Source organism: Lupinus angustifolius, chromosome LG15, assembly GCF_001865875.1.
Source record: "Lupinus angustifolius cultivar Tanjil chromosome LG15, LupAngTanjil_v1.0, whole genome shotgun sequence".
Classification (NCBI taxonomy): Eukaryota; Viridiplantae; Streptophyta; class Magnoliopsida; order Fabales; family Fabaceae; genus Lupinus; species Lupinus angustifolius.
Genome location: NC_032023.1, coordinates 334578 through 357579, shown reverse-complemented (window position 1 = coordinate 357579; position 23002 = coordinate 334578). Strand labels below are relative to the sequence as shown.

Sequence of the window (23002 nt, the reverse complement as noted above, 5' to 3'; positions counted from 1 at the left end):
ATCCCAAGTTCCATGACAGTTTCAAATCCTACTCATTTATGGAGAATTTCAATAATATATAGGGGAATCATATCCAAATTTTGCTGAAAACACTCATTAACCAATGACCCTTGTGATTTAGGATGATAATAGGTTTGGATGAATTCGAAAAATATATTACTTGGGCCTACATTGTTGCTTCATTTTTAGACAAGGACATGTGTGGATATTCGCTCGACCTCAACCCTGAGCATTGGGTACACAACAATTCGCATGAACCTAGACATTTTAAAAATATTAAAAATATAGTTTAAACACAATTTATAAAATGATAAAATATAATTTTAACACAATGTAAATTTACTATTAAATATAAATTATTTTACTTAAAGAAATATAAATAAACCAATCTTGAAAAAGTTGGGTCACCAAGACAATGACTACAAACCTAATGATCGTCATAACGTCCTTTTAGCTTTAGTATTTTGTAAATGATACCTAACTTTTTGAGCCAAATCCTAAGGAATAGTGAAGCTTCATATGGTTTTTCTGTCCAAATGCAGTGGTCCGCATCTTCACATGCATGTCTATTTCACTGAGCCTATTTCACTACCTTAGGATCATTATAGTTACGGCAACCGTTCACTGGAGCTTCGATTACCGGCTCCCTTGTCATCAGGTCACCAACTTTCTTGACCTTCCGACATTGGGCAAGCGTCAGTCCCATACATGGCCTTACGACTTCAATAATACCCTTTTTTTTGTATGAAATTACTTTGTAACAGGCTAGCCAACTTATCTCAAAAGTTTGTTCCACAATACTTTTATAATTACCTTATAGACCACATTCTAGTTAAGTGGAAGCTATTTCAAAATAAGTTGTTCACCTTTGGGATTAGAAGAACAAGTCTCCCCATAAGTGGATTGATCAATCAAAATTTGAAGATAAAGAAGTACTTAAGAGAGAAAATGACTAAATGAGTGTAGGAAGCCATAGAAAAAATGAAAGGCCTTGCCAGAATTTGATGAGGCCCAAGGAGAAAAGTGTTACCCAACCTCAACTATTTTCTCTCTCTTTCAAACTTGTCAATTCTAACAACCAATGGGAAGCGACCAACTAGGCTTCAAGATCCGTGCGTTGGGTCCCAGATGGAATCACAGCCGTTTATTCAGATTGAGAAAACACATCTTAGCACCTCGGATACCGTCCGATCCCAACGGAAAAAACACACGGTGATTGATTAATATCCGTCCGATCAATCTATATATAAAGCCTCTCACCTCTTCCCAATTCAAAACTGAATCTTCTTTTGTTACAGCTTCACGAGTTTCAAAGAGAAAGAAACAAAGAAATCCTTCGAGGTTATTCTTCTTCTTCGTTTTCTTCTGAATTTTATAGAAGATTAGGGTTTTTGTTCGTGTAGGTCATTATTTTCTATCTTCGTTCTTTTCGATTCTATCTTTGTTCTTTCAATTTATTCAAAGTTAGGGTTTTATTGATCTCTTTATTTCTTCTACTTGTTCTTGTTCAATTTTATCATTTGATTCAATGAGTCAAAGATTATGAATATTTGATTTTATTTCGATTCCTATTATAAATTGAGATTTCATATCGATAGCTTTATTGTTTTCAATTGGTACGTATTATCGTATAATTAGGGTTTGTATTTGGTTTTTATCATAATTTTTTGTTGTATTTGTGATAGATATGGCACGTACAAAACAAACTGCTCGTAAGTCAACTGGTGGAAAAGCTCCTAGGAAGCAGCTTGCAACCAAGGTTAGTTTTTGAAATCACAGTTATCATTCTCATAATTGATTATTGTTTCAGTATTTGAATTTTTCCGTTAAATTTCAGGCTGCACGTAAGTCTGCACCAACCACTGGTGGAGTGAAGAAGCCCCATCGTTATCGTCCTGGAACTGTTGCTCTTCGGTGAGTTTTTTTTGTTTTACTTGTATATTATTCCCTTTATTGTGATCCTTGAATTTATGAAACTGATTTTAGTACCTGTCGTAATTATTTGTCATGTTAGTATTGTAATATGTTTTCCGTATAAAATAGGATCCTATGTGAATAATATAACAATTCAGGGATTAACATGACTGAAACCTATGATTCATGTCACCAATATAGGCTTAGTCCTTAAATTAATGGCTAATGTGTGATAATTACCTCCTAGTTTGAGGGAGTAATTTGGTTCTTGGCTATGTTTATGAGTTATATTTTGGCTGGTATCTAATGGTGTGACTTGTATTTGAAACAGTGAGATTAGGAAATACCAGAAAAGTACTGAATTGCTAATCAGGAAGCTCCCATTCCAGAGGCTGGTTCGTGAAATAGCTCAAGATTTTAAGACTGATTTGCGTTTCCAGAGCCATGCTGTGCTTGCATTGCAAGAAGCTGCAGAGGCATACCTTGTTGGTCTGTTTGAGGACACCAACTTGTGTGCCATCCATGCCAAGCGTGTTACTATCATGCCGAAGGATATTCAGCTTGCAAGGAGGATTCGTGGTGAGCGTGCTTGAGGTGCTGGATGCTCATAATGTCTTGTTATTTGAGGGTCTTTTGTTAAAACAATAGCTTAGTTGTTAGTTCTATTAATATTGCTTGTAGGAAAATGTTGTATTAGGATATATGAAGTTCTGTATTGGAATTTGATAATCTTCTGGGTTTGCAGCCTCTGTGATTTGAATGGGACAACTTTTTGTTGCAGTTTAATGTTGTGTAAATATTGGTTCTGCTATTTGATGTAATATGGTTTCGCTACAAACCCCATACCACCCACCATCTAATCACTACAAGGGTTTGCCACTGTTGTTTTAGACTCAGAAACATGATTTGCAATAATTTCTGTTGTTTGTGAACCTAAATACCTAACATGTAATATTATCTTGTCATGTCAAACCTATTAGGTTGGTTATTAACGTGTGGGAGGTGAACTTGGATATCCGATAATTACGAAAGGTTCCTATGAGGATGATGAGTCACACCTATAACTTCCTTCTCATGTACCTGCCATTAATCAGAGGGCCATAATATATTAGCGACATCCTGAGTAGAAAAGAAGCATACCCTATTTAATCAAGCGTAGGAAATGTATGTATACTCAACTAAATACAAGATAAAATCCACAAAATGATTGGGAATTAGAAGGTCGTTTAACTACCAGTATTCACAGGTTGATAAACAGAGAATGCATAAGAAATCATATTAAGAGTTAAAATCATGCCTGCTGACTCCAGTTACACTTCAGTATTTACAGATTTTACACAAAACTCCACTTTATCGTTTAAACTTAACTCAGATGATGGTGCTGGATACAAGCATATCGCAAGATAAAGTGATTTGCATCAACACAGTAACACATGATGGAGGGTGAGCTTGATGCAACATTAATGTGGTTGCTTAGTGACCATGAGGTCATGTTTGCAGGGGCAAAGCTGTCTACATTTAACTTCCTATACCTCACTAAGTGGGAGCTTCGTGCACTTGACAGCCCTTTTATCACAATAACACATAATGAAAACACTAATTGCTAGCACTTGAGCATGTAGATTTGCACTCCGATGCTCCAATTTGCAGGATTGATTGTTAAAACAGTATAGATTCCTACGATAATGTAGCTGTCTTCACCAACACAGTAACTCCATTATCCTTTAGGTGAAACACATGCTGCAACAAAGTCTCCACCCTCTCTTTTACCAATTGAAGAGAAATGCATGCTGAGAATATAGTGATGACAATTGCACATATACTTGTCTAAGCACCATTAGATAAAACTCTTGTCACATTTCAAATTTTTAACAACTGTCCAGATTCGCTTAGTATGTGTGACTGTCATTCCCCATCTGAATCACAACACAAGATAAGGCAATAAAACAAAATCTAGGAACTAAAGTTGCAGCCCATTGCACCAAATAAAAATGATTTCATTTGTGTAAAAATAAGACCAGAGGACAACAGAAAGAGAGAAAGAGAGAGAAATTTGTCGAAAATGTTTCGGCTGAGAGTATAAGAGAGAGAAAAAAAGTTGAGTAAGAGCGTACTCAACTTGGGGAAAAAAATTATGAAGGGAAAACACCTCTATTTTGTAGTCTGAGGCAGCCAACAACTATTTTATTTATCGACCATACCCTTTATTCTTCATAGCTTCTCCAATTGTGTGCGACTCAGTCACACACGTGTCAGTTACACACGTGTCACACGGTGTTGACTTGGCCAACCATACATCCAAACCCAAGTACAAATATCCGAAAAAATGAAGAAAAAAAGAATATTGGGCTCATACCCAAGCTCAACCCAGTCGACTAGACGGCAGCGGAGGTGGTAGTGGTTCACATGTGTGTGAAGGAGTTTTGTCTGTGTGAGTCCTCACTCACGCAACTCATTGTATCTCTTGCGGCAACCCCAAGATTGACACTTAAGGCTTTTAAAATCTTTCAAACTCATTCCTCCACCCAATGTAGGACTTGGAAGTGTTTGCATTTTACACCCTCAAAAGTTCTCATTAATGATCATATTAATATGCATTTAAAATCATTCAAATTCCAATATATACCTTAATTCAACTTGTAGATAGTTCTTTCTGTGACATAATAACTCAAAGTGAAATATACCAATTATTTGGACTTAAACACATGAGAAGAGCTCAACCCTAAAGACTAGTCTATTATGTGGGTGAGCCTCATAAATTAAGTAGCACATTAAGTTTGTTATGCTATTCAATGTGAGACTCTTTCCTCTTCATCATCATCATCATGTTTTGCCTAACATTAACTCATGTTCTTGATGATGATATCTAGAGAATAAAGTGTCTTTTAGTATAAGGAGATAAATTATCTCATCCAACCATTGAGACCATGACATTGTCATATTCAATCATTTTCTATAAAACTAATTCTAAACCAAAACAAAATAGTATATGTGTCATATTTTTACGGGATGGAGAAGATAAGTTATCTGCTTATATGAGAAAATATTTTATTCTCTTATATCTATTTTTCTTGAGCCTTGAGATAACAACAATTAAACCCTCTTATTTGAATATCAACTTTTGAACATCATATTTGTGATAATTCTATCATTTTTTGTATACACCTATTTAAAAATACATGGAAAAAAGATCAAAGGAACATCATAGAGTATATTTTCCATGTTTTGATGTTCATGAAACTTATCCATGATAATTTACTTGTAACTCATACATGAAAAAAGACTTAGACATTCCTGAAACTGAATCATGTTACATGCATGCAACTCATTATCACCCTCTGGAGAAAGAAAATTCAAGCTTGTATTTCCCTTTCAGTCCTGGAATTCATGAAGGCTTAATTCCTTTGAATCTTTTCTTGTCAATTTAATCACTTTTGACCAAAACCCATCTTTCTTTCTACCCCTCCCTTTACTCACATGATCCTTCTCTCTAATCATGTTTCTTGTAGCAAATGCAATAGACTTACCCTTCTTAAAGTTTAACTCATAATTGAAACTTGTCATGCAAGAAACATAATTCGTTGCATGAGAAGCTTTTCGATCGAGACGTCGGCGATGAGCTAGAGCAAAATGATTTGATGAGGCCTCAATGGTTGGAGAAGAAGGAGAGGAAGGAGAAGAATCAATAAAGTGATGGTTGTTGTTGTAATTGTGAAGTTGTGAGAGTTTTTCTCTTAAGCAATAAGAGCAAATACCTTGAACTTTATTATCATTTGGGTGATCCTTGCACCCTTTTCCTCCTAATGAAAACTGCATTTGATTCATTCTCATTTTGTTACATTGGATTCAACTATGATTTATACATCATAAATGTTTTATTTGGTCTTTGCAAATTAATCAATGCACTAGTTTTTTGGAAATTATGACTTTTGATTTCTTAACGTGTTGAATGAACATTTTATATTATAAACTTTTTGCTCTACATTTCTTAACCAATGTACTAAAGAATAAAGATAATCATTAATATTTGCCACGTGTTTTTTACTATATTTCTAGATAATATTTTTTATGAATCAATTTGATGTTATTTTTTCGGCAGAAACTATTCTTGAAATCGTGTATATATTAACTAAAAATCATAACATTAGCCAAAGTACAAGTGAATGTGCAAAGTTAAATTTAAGAGGGAAACATAAAAAGAATTCTAATAACTAAGTAAATACATATATACGAAGTGTTGTGACAAAAAATATTATTATTTACCCATTCTCATGTGTTAAAGTTCCTTTTAATTAATATACTAACAGTAAAAAAGAATATTACATATATACTTGTTTTATTTAATAGTATTTCGTCCCAATAATCATGACTAAGTCATTCAAACGAAAAATTGGTATACATCTTGTATTAAAAATTGACAAGTTACGAATCAAATTTCTCACATACCACATTCATACATAGTTTGACTCCACCACTTGGTCAATTCCATAATTAATGAAATTCATTATTTTCACACCTAAATCAAATTCGAGCACTCTTATGATTTGTTTGGGAGTTGAATTTTAGAGGAGAATAAAAGGAAATAAAAGGTTTATAGTCATTTCATAAGTGTATTTTATTGTACCAAAGTCTTCATTTTCCATGTCTTCCTCTCCAAATTTCAACTCTCAAACTAACCCTTAAAAAAATAAATGAAGGCATCGAAGCCTAAACTATTAGATTCATCATGCGAGTTTATTTATATTGTTGATTTATTATATGTTAATCATTATTAATTCTTAAATAAGAATAATATGTATGTATGTGATGAATATTGCATTGAATGTAAAAGACTGCATTATGTGAAGAGAATATAAAAGATGTATTGAATTTTATTGATTGTATATCAGTATGTTAACAAAACAGCAAGCATTATATTTATAGCTTGCTTAACCAAAGGAGTTTGCTTGGAAAAGAAGTAAGAGAATTAACAACTTCTTAACAAAGCAAACTAACTAATAACAAACACACTAAACACATTAATCATGTGCCAAAAGGCAAAGAGTTCTGCTACTAAACCATTCTTATAAAATGAATCAAGAATGACTTGATATAATCAGGAATGGTCTTAGAGTTGAAAACAGAGTAACTTGCAGCCACAGGGTAATGTATGCAGGCAGAGGCAAGTTATGAATTTGTATTCTTGTATGCAATGATCCTAGTCCCTTTATGTTCATCACGAGCTAGTTAACATCAGCATGGATTACTTGCAATAGAAGTCTTCCTCATACACTAAAGGCATGGGCTAAGATAAGATTCATTGAAACATATAAAACATAATTGATAAACCAGAAAACCAGTTAGGAACAATTAGTGCAGAGAACAATTAGTGCAGGGAGCATATAACACAATCATGAATGGATGAGGTTTAATATTTAATAGAATGTATAAAAATCTTCACACTCATATGTATAATATTAAACTCTTCAAACAATAGTACTTTATTATATTATTATATATGTAAGTTTATTTACATTTTTAAAGAGTTGAATTTTGAATTATCCTATATTTTAGTCAGATTTAACTTATTGTGTTACTCCTTTTAATAAGTCAGGAAAATGATTAGATGAGTAGTATATAGCAATATAGTAATGTACATATTATCCCATTTTTACATTGTCAAAAAACATAAATTAGTTGTGTTGATTTTTTGAAATAGTTAATGCAAGAGTTACATATTTTTTTAATGATGCAAGAGTACAGAAATACAAGCATTAATAATATAAGATTTTTTATATTATTAATCTATAACTCTTTATTGATGTATTAATTATTATTGACATTTAAATACAAAAGTAATATAAATGAATAATGAATATTACACTTATAATATAAAATATTATTAATTATATGTACATCTATATTAAACTCGATATGTAATTTGAAGTGTGAAAAGATTATATTAAAACATTATTCATTTTATAAGCTAGAATATATAACAACATAACAACTACTACAACCACAACATGAAATAATATAAATTATAAACTAAAACAATATAACAAGTAATCAAACAATGTTATCTATATGTAAATGATTCATGAATTAGTGTCTTAGATGATAAATATTTAAATTCATAATTAATTACTAGTCATATAATATTTATGCAATTCAAACCATCAATTTCCATTGAAGAAGACCAATATCAAATTTGTATGTGGTAGGTATGATATGGATGAGGGACAAAGATCGCAAATGTTATCATAATCTCTATTCAGGGGAGAATGTTACTTTTTATTTTAAAAAGATATTATTTTATTTATATACCAATATTTAATTAGTTTGAGATAAATAATGAGACACCATTTAAGATAAATAATTTCTATTTGATATTAAGAGAGTGATTATGGAAGTGTCATCCACACTAATTGGTTTTCATGTGACACAAGGAAGACACTTAAACAATAATGGACTCAATGACATGTTAAGGAAATATATATATATATAGAGAGAGAGAGAGAGAGAAGTATAGGGATCATTGGCTTTGTTTTCATCGGACAAACAAATTCATATATGATCAACAAAATATTTCTTTGGAATGGAGGGAAAAAAAATTGTATGATTATATTTTATGATAAATATAACTATTCAAATCAAAATTACAAGAAAGATAATATTACCAAAATAAATAATATTAAAGATGCTATTAGATAAAATATTTACAAACTTATAGATTTTTAAGAAATGTGAATTTATTTAATATAATATTAAAAAAATATTTCTATCCTAACGTATGATTATTTTAATAGCATTCTTGAAACATAACTCAACTTTAGAAGATAAAAATGTACTTGGCTATGAGATAGTCAATAAAATACTTTTTTTATCAATGAAAATAATAAATTTAATGAACAATCATTCAAAAATTGACCACTCATCGAAAAAATCATACTTATTGTAGATAAATTTGTATAAAAAATCTATTTTTTCACTAATATTATAAAAATCATGAAAAATCAGGTGTTATAAAAAGATAAGGAGAGGTAAGTCATGTTAAATGAAAAAATACTACAAATTACAAGTGTTTAAAGATTATATAAGTTTGCAAAGTGAATTAAGTTTAAGTAATAAATATGGATTATATACATGTATAATGAAAATTAAGGCATTTTTCAATAACATGTGCTTGTAACTCTTCAAGTAGTTTGTAGTTTTCTGATTCGATCAATAAGCTATTAGTGTCATTCGGTAAATAAAAAATAAGGAATTTTTAGCTTATAAAAAGTTTGTAGTGTTTCAAACTACTTGAAGTAACATTTATAAAATGAAAATAGTTTTTAATAATTCACTTTCCAATTTTATTTTTCAAATTTTTATAAATTATATAGTTATTCCCAACTAAAAAACCTTATTATTTTTGTAATGTATAAATTATCTGCACATTTGATTTTTTTTATGCATAAATTATTATTGCATTTGATCAATATAAATTATTTCTAGTTATATCCTTTTAATGATGTGTAGTGTGGTTAGCGAAGAATATTACACTAGAAAAAATGTATGCATCGACAATATATAATTTATATACACTATTATTGTATTTTTCGTTATTCATATTAATCATCATTGATTCTTCAATAAAATTAATTCAAATCAATGATAAATGATGTAGTGATTGTATATAATTATTTATACTAATGATTTATAGATATTACATTCATACTATAAACTTATGTTTCTTAATTCTATTTTTAGAAACATTTTTTAAAAGAACTAAAAAATATTAAAATAAATCAAATAAATAAAATATAGCATGCAAATTATTAATAAAATATTAAAATTAAGAAATTAAATTATTTATTTTAAATTATTAATATTCGGAAAAGAAAATTATTCTTTATTATGTCTGTTACAGTTGTAATTCAATAATATCTGAACTGGAATTATCTTGGAAAAAAATATCCATTTATCACATTTAAAGAATATATTAATTTAATTCAAAATATTATATGTATTAGCTAAGCATGTGTGAATATATATATATATATATATATATTTGAATTACAAATAGTAGTTTATTTATGTTATTTTGTGTTATCTGATTAAATTTTAATATATTATCAAGATTTTATTAATTATCTCTATATACATATATCTCTGTATAAATGTTATTAGGTAGACGGACCAAACCCTACTATTCTAGAAAGAAAGAATGTGTCTGAGTAGGAAAACACTTATTTGAAGATGTATGTATATAAAGAAAGATAATAAGAAAATGGTATGATTATACTTTATCATAAATATAATTATTCAAATCAAAATTAAAAGAAAGATAATATTAACAAAATAATTAATATTAAGGATGCTATTTGGTAAATTATTTAAAAACTTATAGAATTTTGAAAAATTATGAATTTATTTAATATAATACTAAAAAGTTATTTCTTTAGTAAAATATAACTTTTGAATAGCATTTTTGAAATAAAACTCAATTTTAGAAGATAAAAATGTACTTGACTATGAGATAGTCAATAAAATACTTTTTTAAAATAAAAACAAAAACAACAAACTTAATCAATAATCATTCAAAAATTAACTATTTATCAAAAGATCTTACTTATTATAGATAAATTTGTACAAAGATTCTATTATTTTCACTAATATTATAAAAATCAAGAAAAATAAGGTGTTGTAAAAGATAAAGACACACAAGTCATGTTAAATGAAAAAAGACTACCAATTACAAGGATCATATAAGTTATGAAGCTAATTAAGTTTAAATAATAAATATGGATATATAACCATACACATATAATGGAAATTAAGGTATTCTTTGGTAACATGTGTTTGTGCATGAAACTCTTGAAGTAGTTTGTAGTTTTTTAACTCAATCAATAAGTTATTAGTGTCGTTCCGTAAAGAAGAATAAGAGATTTTTTAGCTTTAAAAAAAGCTTGTAGCAATTCAAAGCTACTTGAATGAACATTTAAAAAATGAAAGTACCTTTTAATAATCCACTTACCACTTTTACCCTTCAAATTTTTAATAAATTACATAATTATCTCCAACAAAAACTTATTATTTTTGTGATGTATAAATTATTTGCACATTGAATTTTTTGTAATCCATAATTTATTATTGTATTTGATCATTAGACAAATAAGTAAATTATTTTCATGTTATATACTTTTAATGATGTATTATGACATAAGCGGAAGAATACTATAAGAAAAAAATATATGTGGTGACAATGTATGAGTTTCATATAGTACCACTATATCATTCATTGTTTATATTTAATTATAGTTGTTTCTTTATACATATATTGTTTATATATTACACTTATACTATAAACTTAAGTTACTTAATTCTATTTTTAGAAACAATTTTGAAAACAACTAAAAAATATTACAATAAATCAAATAAATAACATGTTGTGTGCCAATTATTAGTAAGCTATTAAGGTTGAGAATTTAAAATTTTGATTTTAAATTATTATTATTTGAATAGAAAATGTATTCTGTATTTTACATGTTACAGTTGTCGCTTAGTAATGTCTGAGCTGGAATTATCTGAAAAAAGATAATTCATTTATCACATTTAAAATGTATATTAGTTTAATTCAAAATATGTAATCTCTTACCTAAGCATGTGTGATTTGTGAGTGTTAAGGTTTAATTTAAAATCAAAATTATCTAAAAAAGATAATTATCTGAACATGTATTCTTTATTTTACATTTTACAGTTGTCACTCGATAATGTCTGAGCTGGAATTATCTGAAAAAAGATAATTTATTTATCACATTTAAAATATATATTAATTTAATTCAAAATATTATATCTCTTACCTAAGTATGTGTGATTTGTGAGTGTTAAGGTTTAATTAGCCACACTCTCCTACTCAACCCAAAACCACATTGGATGGCACAACCTAAATAAGTGTTATATAAATCTTAAACACTTTATTAGTTACACTACCAACCACTACTATTGCCCAAATAAAGTGTGTCTCACACAAATTATTTGTAAGAAACACCATGTCATGTAACACAAAATGTAATCGATTCGTAATTAGTCAGAAAAACATATCATTATTAAACTTTTAACTTAAAGAATAAGTAATATATAAAGTGATATATCATTTAGAATAGAAGATGTGTTTCCGCCTAACACAATAAAGACTATTCTAAATCTTTAGTCTTATTCACTTTATAAATTCTAGAAGAAAAAAAAAGCAGTTACAGAAATTGCAATGAAGATAAAATGGAGCATAAAAAAATAGTTTAAGGAAAAAAAGAAAAGTGCACCAACTACAAACATTTAACATATGTGAATGAAGTGTTCATGTTATAAGGAGATAAATTATCTCTTCCTGCCAGTGAAATCATGACATGTGTTATGTTTCATCATTTTTTATAAAAATATCTTTAAAAATAAACAAAATAGCACACATGTCACATTTTTATTAGTTAGAAGAGATAAATGATATAAGTAGATACATTATTCTCTTGACATATACAATTCCCAATGCAATATTTGAAATAGGAAATTTGTTTGCAACTATAACTATTGAGCTGGTATAGATAATTATTGAGCTGGTATCGATAATGCAAAAAAGTTATTCATTTATAGTTTTATAAAGCAAATAATATATGCCTTAATTATATCACATCACCTAAAGTATAAAGTATAAATTTCCCTTAAAAAATGGGAAAATATAATTTTCAATTTGAAATAAAAATAGATAAAAATTTGGAACTAGATAAATAGCGTGAAACGAAGGAACAAATCACAAAGAGAAAAATAGAGAGAGAGAGAGTGTGATACAAACACAGTGCACAAAAACCCAAACGCCATGAAGAAATTTAACTCACACAACGCCACTAACACCACGCGCCACCATCACAATTCCCAACTTCAACCACCACCACCACCACCACCATCACCTCACGGTGGTAACTACTCCCGTCCTACTCGTCATTCCTTTTACCACTGGAAGCCTGGTGTCCACCCTCCCGGCAACAATTCCACCGTTCGCCGCCCTAATTTCGTCATCACGCTACTCCCCGGCCGCCGCTCCTTCCGGCGATATGACGTGGCGGCGGTTATCTCTGAATGCAACTCCAAGCCGGAGAATACGTCGTTCTCCGGCGGTGATCGCGTCACCGCCGTGCTTCGTTTCCGGCAGTGGTGCGACGCGCTCGACGCCGTGGGTTGGTTCTGGCAGAGTAGGTTGAAGGAAATTCACGATTTGACGCCGGAGCTTACGTCCTCCGTTTTTGCACGTTCGCACATGCACGAACTCGAACGTCGATTGAAAAACCTATTTTCGTACCATGTGAAGTGTTTGATGGAAGGGAAAGAAGTGAAACGATTGAGCGTTGAAATGGAACGGTTATCGAAGGAGATTGAGAGTGTTTCGAAGATGCTGAGTAAGCCGTTGCCGATTCCGGTTTATAATCAGAGAAAGGAGAAGAAGAAAGGGTTTGAAACTGAGAAGAAACTGATTGAGAGGAGAGTAAGGGAATTTAAGAATGCAATGGAGTGTTTAGTGAAGAAATTTGAAGAAGAGGAGGAGGAGGAAGAGGAGAATAGTGAGGTTGAGGATGAGGAAAGTGTTGCTTCTGTGTTTAAGTTTGAAGGAAGATTGGATTGGGTGAAGGTTCATTGCATGATCATGAGAGAAAGGCGCAGACTTGAAGAAGGGTTGCCAATTTATGCTTATAGGACTGATATTATTCAGAATGTTCATTCTCAGCAGGTATATTGTCATTTTTTTTGGATTAGTGGGTTTATTATTTTTTGTGTATGTGTGTGTACTGAATGAGTTATAATCAAAGTATTAAAGAGAGTTTTGAGTGTATGAACTTTATAGTGTGTTTTTGGATTACTTGTTATTTTGTGTGTGTATGTCTTCAGAATGACTTGTTAATCAAAACATAATAAACAGATTTTGAATGTGAGTTTTCTAGTGTGTTTTTGGATTAGTTGGATTTTGTTTGTTCAGGATCACTTATATATTTAATATATTATGAACAGATTTTGAATGATGTTTTTCAAGTTTGATTTTGGATTACTAGCTTTGTGTGTGTGTTCAGACTTCAGAATGACTTATAATCAAAACATTACAGACAGATATTGGCGCACGATTTTTTTTTTGCAATCTAATGTGAAATATACCAAATTGCTTAGAGTGGCAAGGAACTTGGTTCCATCTAGTGTTCGGGTCTTTTTGTTTGGTAATTGAAAGGGGCAAGAGCGCAAATCTTGTGTATGAGTCTTGTCTACTGAAAAAATGTGTCAATCTTTTATAATTGATCAAGAAATTGTTAAGTTATTGAATAGTTAGGTTGGTTAAATCTTATTTTCTTGACCAATAAGGAGGGTTGCAGGGATTGGTGCAACACGTGGGACATGATGGGCCTTCCTGCTCAACTTGGTTTAGTTGGGTCCAAAGTGGCTCCCTAATATCGAGGTTGTGTCATAAAAAAATAAGTAATGTGAAAGACACACAAATTTTGGTCTGATATCGAGAGATGGATACTTGTCAAAATTCCACAAAATTTAACAACCTTTGTGTATCTATTGTTGACTTGTGAATGCTATGAATTGTACTGCTGCTACATATAATTTTTTATGGGTGTTATTCTGACTAGTGTTTGTTTGTACAGATAACTGTATTAATCGGAGAGACTGGTTCTGGAAAGAGTACACAGCTGGTACAGTTTCTAGCTGATTCAGGTATTGGTGCTAATGAGTCCATTGTATGCACCCAACCTCGTAAAATTGCAGCTAAATCGGTGTCTCAAAGGGTCCAGGAAGAAAGCAGTGGATGTTACGGAGACAATTCAATCGTGTGTTATTCTACATTTTCATCCTCACACCGGTTTGATTCCAGAATTACATTCATGACAGACAACTGTTTATTGCAGCACTACATGAGTGACAAGAATCTTCTTGGGGTCTCATGCATCATAATTGACGAGGCTCATGAAAGGAGCTTAAATACTGATTTACTGTTGGCATTGATCAAGAATTTACTCTCTCGGAGGGTTGACATGCGGCTTGTCATTATGTCTGCTACGGCCGATGCAAAACAGCTATCTGATTATTTCTATGGATGTGGAATTCTTCACGTGCTTGGGAGAAACTTTCCGGTGGATGTGAGATATGTTCCTTCTGACAACATGGGACATGCTGGTTCTGCTGTTATTGCCTCGTATGTTTCTGATACTGTCAGAATAGCAACTGAAATTCATAAAACAGAAAAAGAGGGATCTATCCTTGCCTTTCTGACCTCCCAGCTAGAAGTAGAGTGGGCTTGTGAAAATTTTAGAGATCCCTCTGCAGTTTCTTTGCCCTTACATGGAAAACTTTCATCCGAAGAGCAATTTCATGTTTTCCAGAACTACCCTGGAAAAAGAAAAGTGATATTTGCAACAAATCTTGCAGAGACATCACTTACAATTCCTGGTGTTAAGTATGTGATAGATTCTGGTTTTGTTAAAGACAGTCGATTTGACCCTAGCAGTGGGATGAATGTACTTAAGGTTTGCCCGATCAGCCAGAGTTCTGCTCTTCAACGGGCTGGCCGTGCTGGGAGAACTGAGCCTGGTTGGTGCTATAGACTGTACTCGGAAGCTGATTATCAGTCTATGGAACCAACTCAAGAACCAGAGATTCGGCGAGTTCATCTTGGTGTAGCAGTTTTGAGGATCCTTGCTTTAGGAGTGAAGAATGTGCAGGAATTTGATTTTGTGGATGCTCCAAGTTTTAGTTCTATTGAGATGGCAATCAAGAACCTAATTCAACTAGGAGTCATTAGACTGAACAAAAATGTTCATGAATTAACACATGAAGGCACATACTTGGTAAGAATGGGGGTCGAACCTAGGCTTGGTAAACTCATTCTTGGCTGTTCCCGTCATGGTTTGGGTAGAGAAGGTGTTGTCCTTGCTGCTTTGATGGCCAATTCCAGCACCATATTTTGCAGAGTTGGTAATGAAGACGATAAGAAAAGATCCGATTGTTATAAAGTTCAATTTTGCCATTGTGATGGTGACCTCTTTACTCTACTCTCAGTGTACAAGGAATGGGAAGCTTTGCCTCGAGAAGGGAGGAACAAATGGTGCTGGGAAAACAGCATCAATGCCAAATCAATGAGGAGATGCCAAGACACCATCATGGAGCTAGAATCTTGTCTTGAGCGTGAACTTTGCCTTGTTACTCCAAGTTACTGGCATTGGAACCCTTCTAAGCCCTCTGATTATGATAAGTATCTGAAAATGGTTATACTTTCTTCACATGCTGAGAATGTAGCCATGTACTCTGGATGCGATCAACTCGGTTATGAAGTGGCAAAAACTGGGCAACTTGTTCAACTACACCCATCTTGTTCATTGCGTGTATTTGCTCACAAACCTACTTGGGTGGTTTTTGGTGAACTTCTTTCAGTTTCTAATCAATATCTGGTCTGTGTAACTGCTTTTGACTTTGATTCACTGTACAACCTCTCCCCTCCTCCCCAATTTGATGTATCCAAGATGGAAAAGCGGAAGTTACAGATGAAGAGGCTGACTGGTTTAGGATCTATTCTTCTCAAGAAATTTCGTGGGAAAGGCAACAGTAGAATGATTGATCTGGTATCTCGGATACGAAAAGCTTGTATGGATGAGCGTATCTTCATTGAAGTCAACGCTGGCCAGAATGACATTCAGATATATGCTACTTTGCATGATATGGAAACTGCCCTTGGGTTTCTTAATGATGTTTTAGAATATGAGAAAAAGTGGCTTCATACTGAATGTGTGGAAAAATGTTTGTATCATGGTGTCTCACCTTCTGTAGCTTTGTTTGGGTCCGGGGCTGAGATAAAGCATTTGGAACTTGAGAAGCGTTTCTTGAGTATTGATGTCTGTCACCCAAACATAAATGCAATTGATGACAAGGAGCTCTTGATGTTTTTTGACGAGAACACCTCTGGTGGTATCTGTGCTGTACAAAAGTTCACAGGCATGGTGAAGGATGTTGAAGAGAGTGAAAAGTGGGGCAAGATAACATTTCTCTCCCCTGATGCTGCCGAAAGAGCTGCTGATCTAGATGGAGAGGAGTTTTGTGGTTCCCCCTTGAAAGTTGTTCCTTCACAAACTGCTGTGGGACGAGATAAAACATTTTTATTTCCTGCTGTTAAAGCAAAAATTATTTGGCCTCGCAGGCCTAGCAAGGGGTTTGGCATTGTTAAATGTGACATAAATGATGTCAATTTCATGTTGGGAGATTTCTTTAACCTTGCGGTAGGAGGGAGGTATATTCGATGTGAAGTTAGCACAAAGCATGCGGATTGTATTGCAATAGGTGGGATTGACAAAGAGCTCTCACAAAATGAAGTTTTAGATGAATTAAGAGCTGCAACAAGTAGAAGGATTCTAGATTTTTTCTTGGTCAGAGGAGATGGCATTGGAAATCCACCATGCAGTGTCTTGGAAGAGGCACTTCTAAAAGAAATTTCCCCCTTAATGCCCAAAATAAGCCCACACATTAGCTCTTGCAGAGTTCAGGTGTTCCCACCTGAGCCAAGGGATATATTCATGAAGGCTTTCATCACTTTTGATGGAAGATTACATCTAGAGGCAGCAAAAGCTTTGGAGCAAATTGAAGGGAAAGTGTTGCCGGGATGTTTTTCATGGCAGAAGATAATGTGTGAACGAATGTTCCATAGCTCCTTGGTATTTCCTGTACCAGTGTATAGCGTGATTAAGAAAGAACTGGAGGAAGTACTTGCAAGGTTCAATGATGTGAAGGGTATGTTATCATTTTGTTCCTTTTCTTTTACAGATGCTTTATTTGCCTCTTTTTAGATGCTAAGCCTGTTACTGACAAGTCTACATGGTTGCAACTTGTTATTTTTATTAAATTTAGAATGGTATTTAAACAATTTACTTTTAATTCTCTTAAGAAAAGTTGGCGTGGTCAGTTAAATTTCTGCAATATGTTCACATATTTGGCCTAGAAAGCTAGCGGGCTCTTTTAATTATTTTTATTAGTTTGCACATTATACATATAGCCGACTCTATCTAGTTAGATTAAGGCTTGGTTGTTGTTGTATGCATTTTAGACATGGTTTTGACTTTGGTCCAATTTCATCACTGCTGCTTGAGCAACATGATATTCTCCCATTTGGAGTTTCTTCTACACTAGTTTAATTTGTGTTGATTACTCCAATGATATAGCACTTTCTTGTTTACAAATAATACTTGCAACTTTTAACATTGACCTGATTGAGTGGGCTGAACGAAAGAGTTTCATACATACTATGTTGCTGAGTTTCTTTAAATTTTAAGACCTTTAAATTATTGTTGTAAATGGGTCTATCCATGGTTTTTTGGAAGCCTATTTAGATTTAGGGATATATTTCATTGCAATATCTTTTATATATTTTCTTCTTTTAATTTGACCACTGACAGTCATTAATTTTCTTGATTAAGGTCTTGAGCTTATCCAAGACAGATTTCCTAATGGTTCTTTCCGAGTGAGAATAACAGGCAATGCCACAAAGACAGTGGCAGACGTTAGAAGACCGCTGGAAGAACTATTAAGAGGGAAAACCATTGAAAATGACAACCTCACCCCGATAGTTGTACAGAGCATGTTGACCAGAGATGGCTTTAATCTTAAAAACTCATTACAGGAAGAGACAGGAACTTACATTTTTCTTGACAAGCACAACCTGAGTATCCGGGTTTTTGGTCCCCCTGACAAGGTCACTTTTGCTCAGCAGAAGCTGATTCAATTGCTGCTCTCTCTCCATGAAAGGAAGCAGCTAGAAATCCATCTGATAGGGAGAGATCTACCTCCTGATCTAATGAAGCAAGTGGTTAAGAATTTTGGGCCAGATCTCCATGGACTAGAAGAGAAGGTACCTGGGGCAGATCCTATACTCGACACTCGCCGTCAGATTATCTTTCTTCGTGGCAACAAGGAGCTGAAACCAAGAGTGCAGGAAATAATTTTCGAGATTGCACGTTCATGTCATTCTTTGGTTCAGAGACTTTACACTGGACCTACTTGCCCAATTTGCTTGTGCGAGGTCGAAGATGGAGTGCGGCTTGAAGGCTGTGGTCATTTGTTCTGCCAGTCGTGTCTGGTGGAGCAATGTGAATCTGCTATACGAAACCAAGGTAGTTTCCCGATATGTTGTGCTCACAGTGGCTGTGGACATCCCTTTCTGATTGCAGATTTGAGATCCCTCTTATCATATGTTAAGTTGGAGGAACTTTTCAACGCTTCTTTGGGAGCTTTTGTGGCCTCAAGTGGGGGAATTTTCAGGTTTTGCCCATCTCCTGACTGCCCATCAATTTATCGTGTTGCTGATCCCGACGAACCTGGTGAGCCATTTGCTTGTGGAGTATGTTACTCAGAGACTTGTACCAGATGCCACTTAGAGTATCATCCATATGTTTCATGCGATAAATATGGAGAGTTCAAGAAAGATCCCGACTCGTCTTTGAAGGAGTGGTGCAAGGGGAAAGAACATGTCAAGTGTTGCCCTGTGTGTGGGTTTACAATTGAGAAAGTGGATGGCTGCAACCACATTGAGTGCAAGTGTGGAAAACATGTATGCTGGGTTTGTTTGGAGTTTTTTGGATGCAGTGAGGATTGTTATAGCCATTTGAGAAACATACACATGGCTTACATGTAAATGGCCATTTATGCTGTATTTGATCAATATAATATATTTGAAGTTTAGCTTTGTACATAATCATAACAATTTGTAGAGCTCACCCTTAACTAACGTATATTCTCTACTTTTGTACATTAAGTTATCGCGTAGAACTTGTATAATTCCATCTTTTCCGATATCGTTTAGCCCTAAGAAAATGGCTTTCCCGTTGCATACAGAGACCACTAATATCAGTGCAATAATTTAATAGAAAGAGATAATAACTTATATTCATTTACCACTATGATATTATAGACTCGTTACATAATTATATGTGTATGGTTACATAAAACAAAATGTAGGATATGCAGATTCAATGGCAGTAGAGCTATTCAGAGTAAGTATCTGCAAGCAAATGCAGTGGTCACTCCGATTCCCAATGAAAAAACCAAAGCCATAACCCATGTGACACTTGACCTCTCTTCACCATTGCCACCATCTTCTTTGGATGATCCTAATGCTCCCTCTGGTACTCCGTCGTTGTGGCAACAAGACATAGCTGGCTGTTGCTGCTGCCTTTGGGATTGTGAGTTCGAAACTTGAAGTTCAAGAAACCTCACCTGTTGGCGAAAAGCGAACAAGTGCATAGCCTCCTCCATCAAAGCCATGGAAAGAATGTCCCTTTCTTTTCTCAGAGTCGCGGCCTTCTTTTCCGCCTCTCTGGCACGTGTCTGAGACGCTTGCAGCGCTTTGAGAAGCTCCATTTTATCACCATCATTATCACCATTTTCAATTCCACAACTTCCCGAGTTTTTGCTTTGTTCTTCTTTACATCCAATGCTACACACCCTATCCATGGACAACATGAGAGCCTTATCCGGCCCCATGAAAACCTTAGAAGGTGGAGGAAGATCACAGTTTTGCATAAGTTCTAGCCCTGCAGGCTTGTGAGAATTTGTGAAACCCATAATCTCATTCCTTGCTCTATGACTAATCTTCTTCTTTTGTTGACCCCCCATCAAGTCAAAATCTAATCTTTCTTATGATTATGATGATGAAGTTAGTGAAAGTTGATGGAAAAAAAAGTGAAGAATATTGGGCAGGAAGGGAAATAGGAAAATATATGGAGTTTGAGGCGTGGAAGGAAAAAATAGTTGGTTGGTTTGAGAAGTCGGTGGTGGAGTAAGAGTTATGAATTTGTAAGGAGATAGCGTAATCAAAATGCAGTAATAGTGTAATTTGGAATTGAATTGCGGTATAAGTTTGTGTTTCATTTCAATGATTTTCAGGAAATTCTTTGCTTCATTGTTTGGTTCAACTATATTAAATTACTACTTGCCATGCCATGGAGGAATATTCCTATCTTATATTAAAAATTATTATCACTCTTAACTATACATTTCATATAACTCTATAAGCATGATGTTACACTTTTAATAAAAAAAATTGGTTCCCTAAAAGGTATCTCATACTGGATGCAATCTTGTCCGAGCCGGGAATATCTACAGATACATGAGGCTAACTCTCTCAATGACTATTTTTTCCATCCACAAGACTTGAACCCGAGACTTTGCTTAAAGAGAATTAAGCATGTACCACTTGAACCAACACCTCATTATTACATTTTTAATAATTTAGTCACACATATGAACCATCTATTGTATCAGTAACAATACTTATTACTTATATATCTTGGCATATATGTTTTTCTTAATTTTCAAACTATTTCATTTTTAATGTAGCAAGATCTTTTATACCCAAGTTTGTACTAACAATTTTTTTTTGTTGAAAATTTGTTGCATATTTTTTGTTTGTCCATTATAAAATTTGTTGCTTAGTCATTGATGATGCTTAAAAGGTGCTATTCTTGTTTTCCAAGCTAATGATGAAAGTTTTGTATGCTAAATTTTGGACTTTGAAAAGTAAAACAAGAAGATGTCAATTAACCCAATCTGTTGCTTTTCATCATTATTATCCATCACTATTTTAAACCATTAAATTTCTCTAAAATTGATAGTTAAATATTTAGTAAATTTCTTAAACTTACTTTTGGAATAAGTGAATTATCTCCCTATATTAAATATATTAAGTTTAATGTAGGAATCAGGTGTATATTAATACTTAATTATGTTAGCAGAGATTGTATAAAAAGTTACTAAAATGCAGCATGCAGCTGTTATTATTGATAATAAAAATATGTACTAATTAATGACTATAATGTGAACCCATACATAGGTACATAATCAACTTTTCGCAATATTTTGTACAAAAAAAAAACATAGTCGATACATATTTATCAGTTATATTTAAGAATTAATGATATCACGAATTTTGTATAACATAACGATAATGTAAAAAAAAAAGATAATTGTATACATACTTCAATTCAAATTCTATTGTAGGTTGAAGCAAATAAGTTTTCTCTCCTCACACCATCTAAAACTAGTCCTTACTTAGTAAATCATAGTGTCAATTGTTATACTTCGTGGTGAAGTAAACAAAGTGGTTCTATGGTGTAGTGGTTAGCACTCTGGACTTTGAATCCAGCGACCTGGGTTCGACTCCCGGTAGGACCTATGTTTATTATTCTTTCTTTTTTATCTTTTTCGTTGAGAGCCGAGGCCCAATGCTATCTAACCTTATATTCGAACTTGATGGGCCTCGGCTCTCAATCAAAAGCGATTAGTAAAAATAATACATCATACATTACTATATTTTAAAATTTCTCCCGACCAACTTGACTAAACTCAATGATCTTTTTAATTAATTTATGACCCTCTCTCATGTAATGCATACACACCATATTTTATTGGTTACAATTATGAAAATAGTACTGTAATATATATTTATACTAGATTTTAGATAATAAGAGATTTATACTAGATTTTAGATAATAAGATTTATGTTCTCTTCATAATAGTTTGCTAGACTAGAGAATGAGTTATTTGACCTAAGATAAAATTGTATCTTTGGTCCATAATAAATGAGAAACTCTTATTAAAATTGCATCTTAAAAGCTAATTGACATGAAATGAGTAATTCAAAAAGTTCTTAAATTACAAAAAACAAGAAAGGACAAGTTATGTGAAATCCTAAAATACTATGAAAAGTTACCTTCACATGTTTGTAGGTCAATGCATAAAAATGACATATCCTTCTTTCTTCAGCTTCATGCATGACTAAGTAATATAAGTGGATGATGCTCAATCCACTACACCCATTGAAGATTTAATAAGGTGTTGAGTTTAAATGAGACAAATTATCAAATAAAACAAACATGTTGTGCAATGACTCATATCTCTAGATAACAGCAATACAAGTTATGGGCTTGGGCTGATGTAAAGGGGTTGGGGTAGAGGGCTATATATATTGATGTTATGTAGACCTAATGTAACAAGGAGAAGAATAGTAAAACACTAATCCTTATTCTCTAATAATATACAGTGGTAG

The 23002-nt window shown here is 32.9% G+C and overlaps 4 protein-coding genes and 1 non-coding gene across 6 annotated transcripts; 3 read left to right on the top strand and 2 right to left on the bottom strand.

Annotated features, from left to right (window-relative positions):
* On the top strand, window positions 1266-18932 carry LOC109327821 (histone H3.3). 2 transcript variants are annotated; one of them, XM_019560990.1, is made up of 6 exons: window positions 1266-1341; window positions 1686-1759; window positions 1838-1914; window positions 2246-2508; window positions 14369-14373; window positions 18908-18932. In XM_019560990.1, the coding sequence occupies exons 2-4, from the start codon at window positions 1688-1690 to the stop codon at window positions 2505-2507; spliced, it is 411 nt and encodes a 136-aa protein (XP_019416535.1). In that variant the 5' UTR covers window positions 1266-1341; window positions 1686-1687; the 3' UTR covers window position 2508; window positions 14369-14373; window positions 18908-18932. The 2 variants fall into 2 exon arrangements, with proteins under 2 accessions (XP_019416535.1, XP_019416534.1); XM_019560989.1 differs by lacking the exons at window positions 14369-14373; window positions 18908-18932 and having other exon boundaries at window positions 2246-2647.
* Window positions 5287-5745, bottom strand: LOC109327618. The gene has a single exon (XM_019560793.1). The coding sequence runs from the start codon at window positions 5743-5745 to the stop codon at window positions 5287-5289; it is 459 nt and encodes a 152-aa protein (XP_019416338.1).
* On the top strand, window positions 12685-19786 carry LOC109327810 (ATP-dependent RNA helicase DEAH12, chloroplastic-like). Its single transcript, XM_019560977.1, has 3 exons — window positions 12685-13654; window positions 14565-17694; window positions 18378-19786. Exons 1-3 carry the CDS (start codon window positions 12749-12751, stop codon window positions 19589-19591), a joined length of 5250 nt encoding a protein of 1749 aa, XP_019416522.1. The 5' UTR covers window positions 12685-12748; the 3' UTR covers window positions 19592-19786.
* On the bottom strand, window positions 19828-20799 carry LOC109327818. The gene has a single exon (XM_019560986.1). The coding sequence runs from the start codon at window positions 20569-20571 to the stop codon at window positions 19945-19947; it is 627 nt and encodes a 208-aa protein (XP_019416531.1). The 5' UTR covers window positions 20572-20799; the 3' UTR covers window positions 19828-19944.
* Window positions 22057-22128, top strand: TRNAQ-UUG. Its single transcript has one exon. It is a non-coding gene; the product is annotated as a tRNA-Gln (tRNA).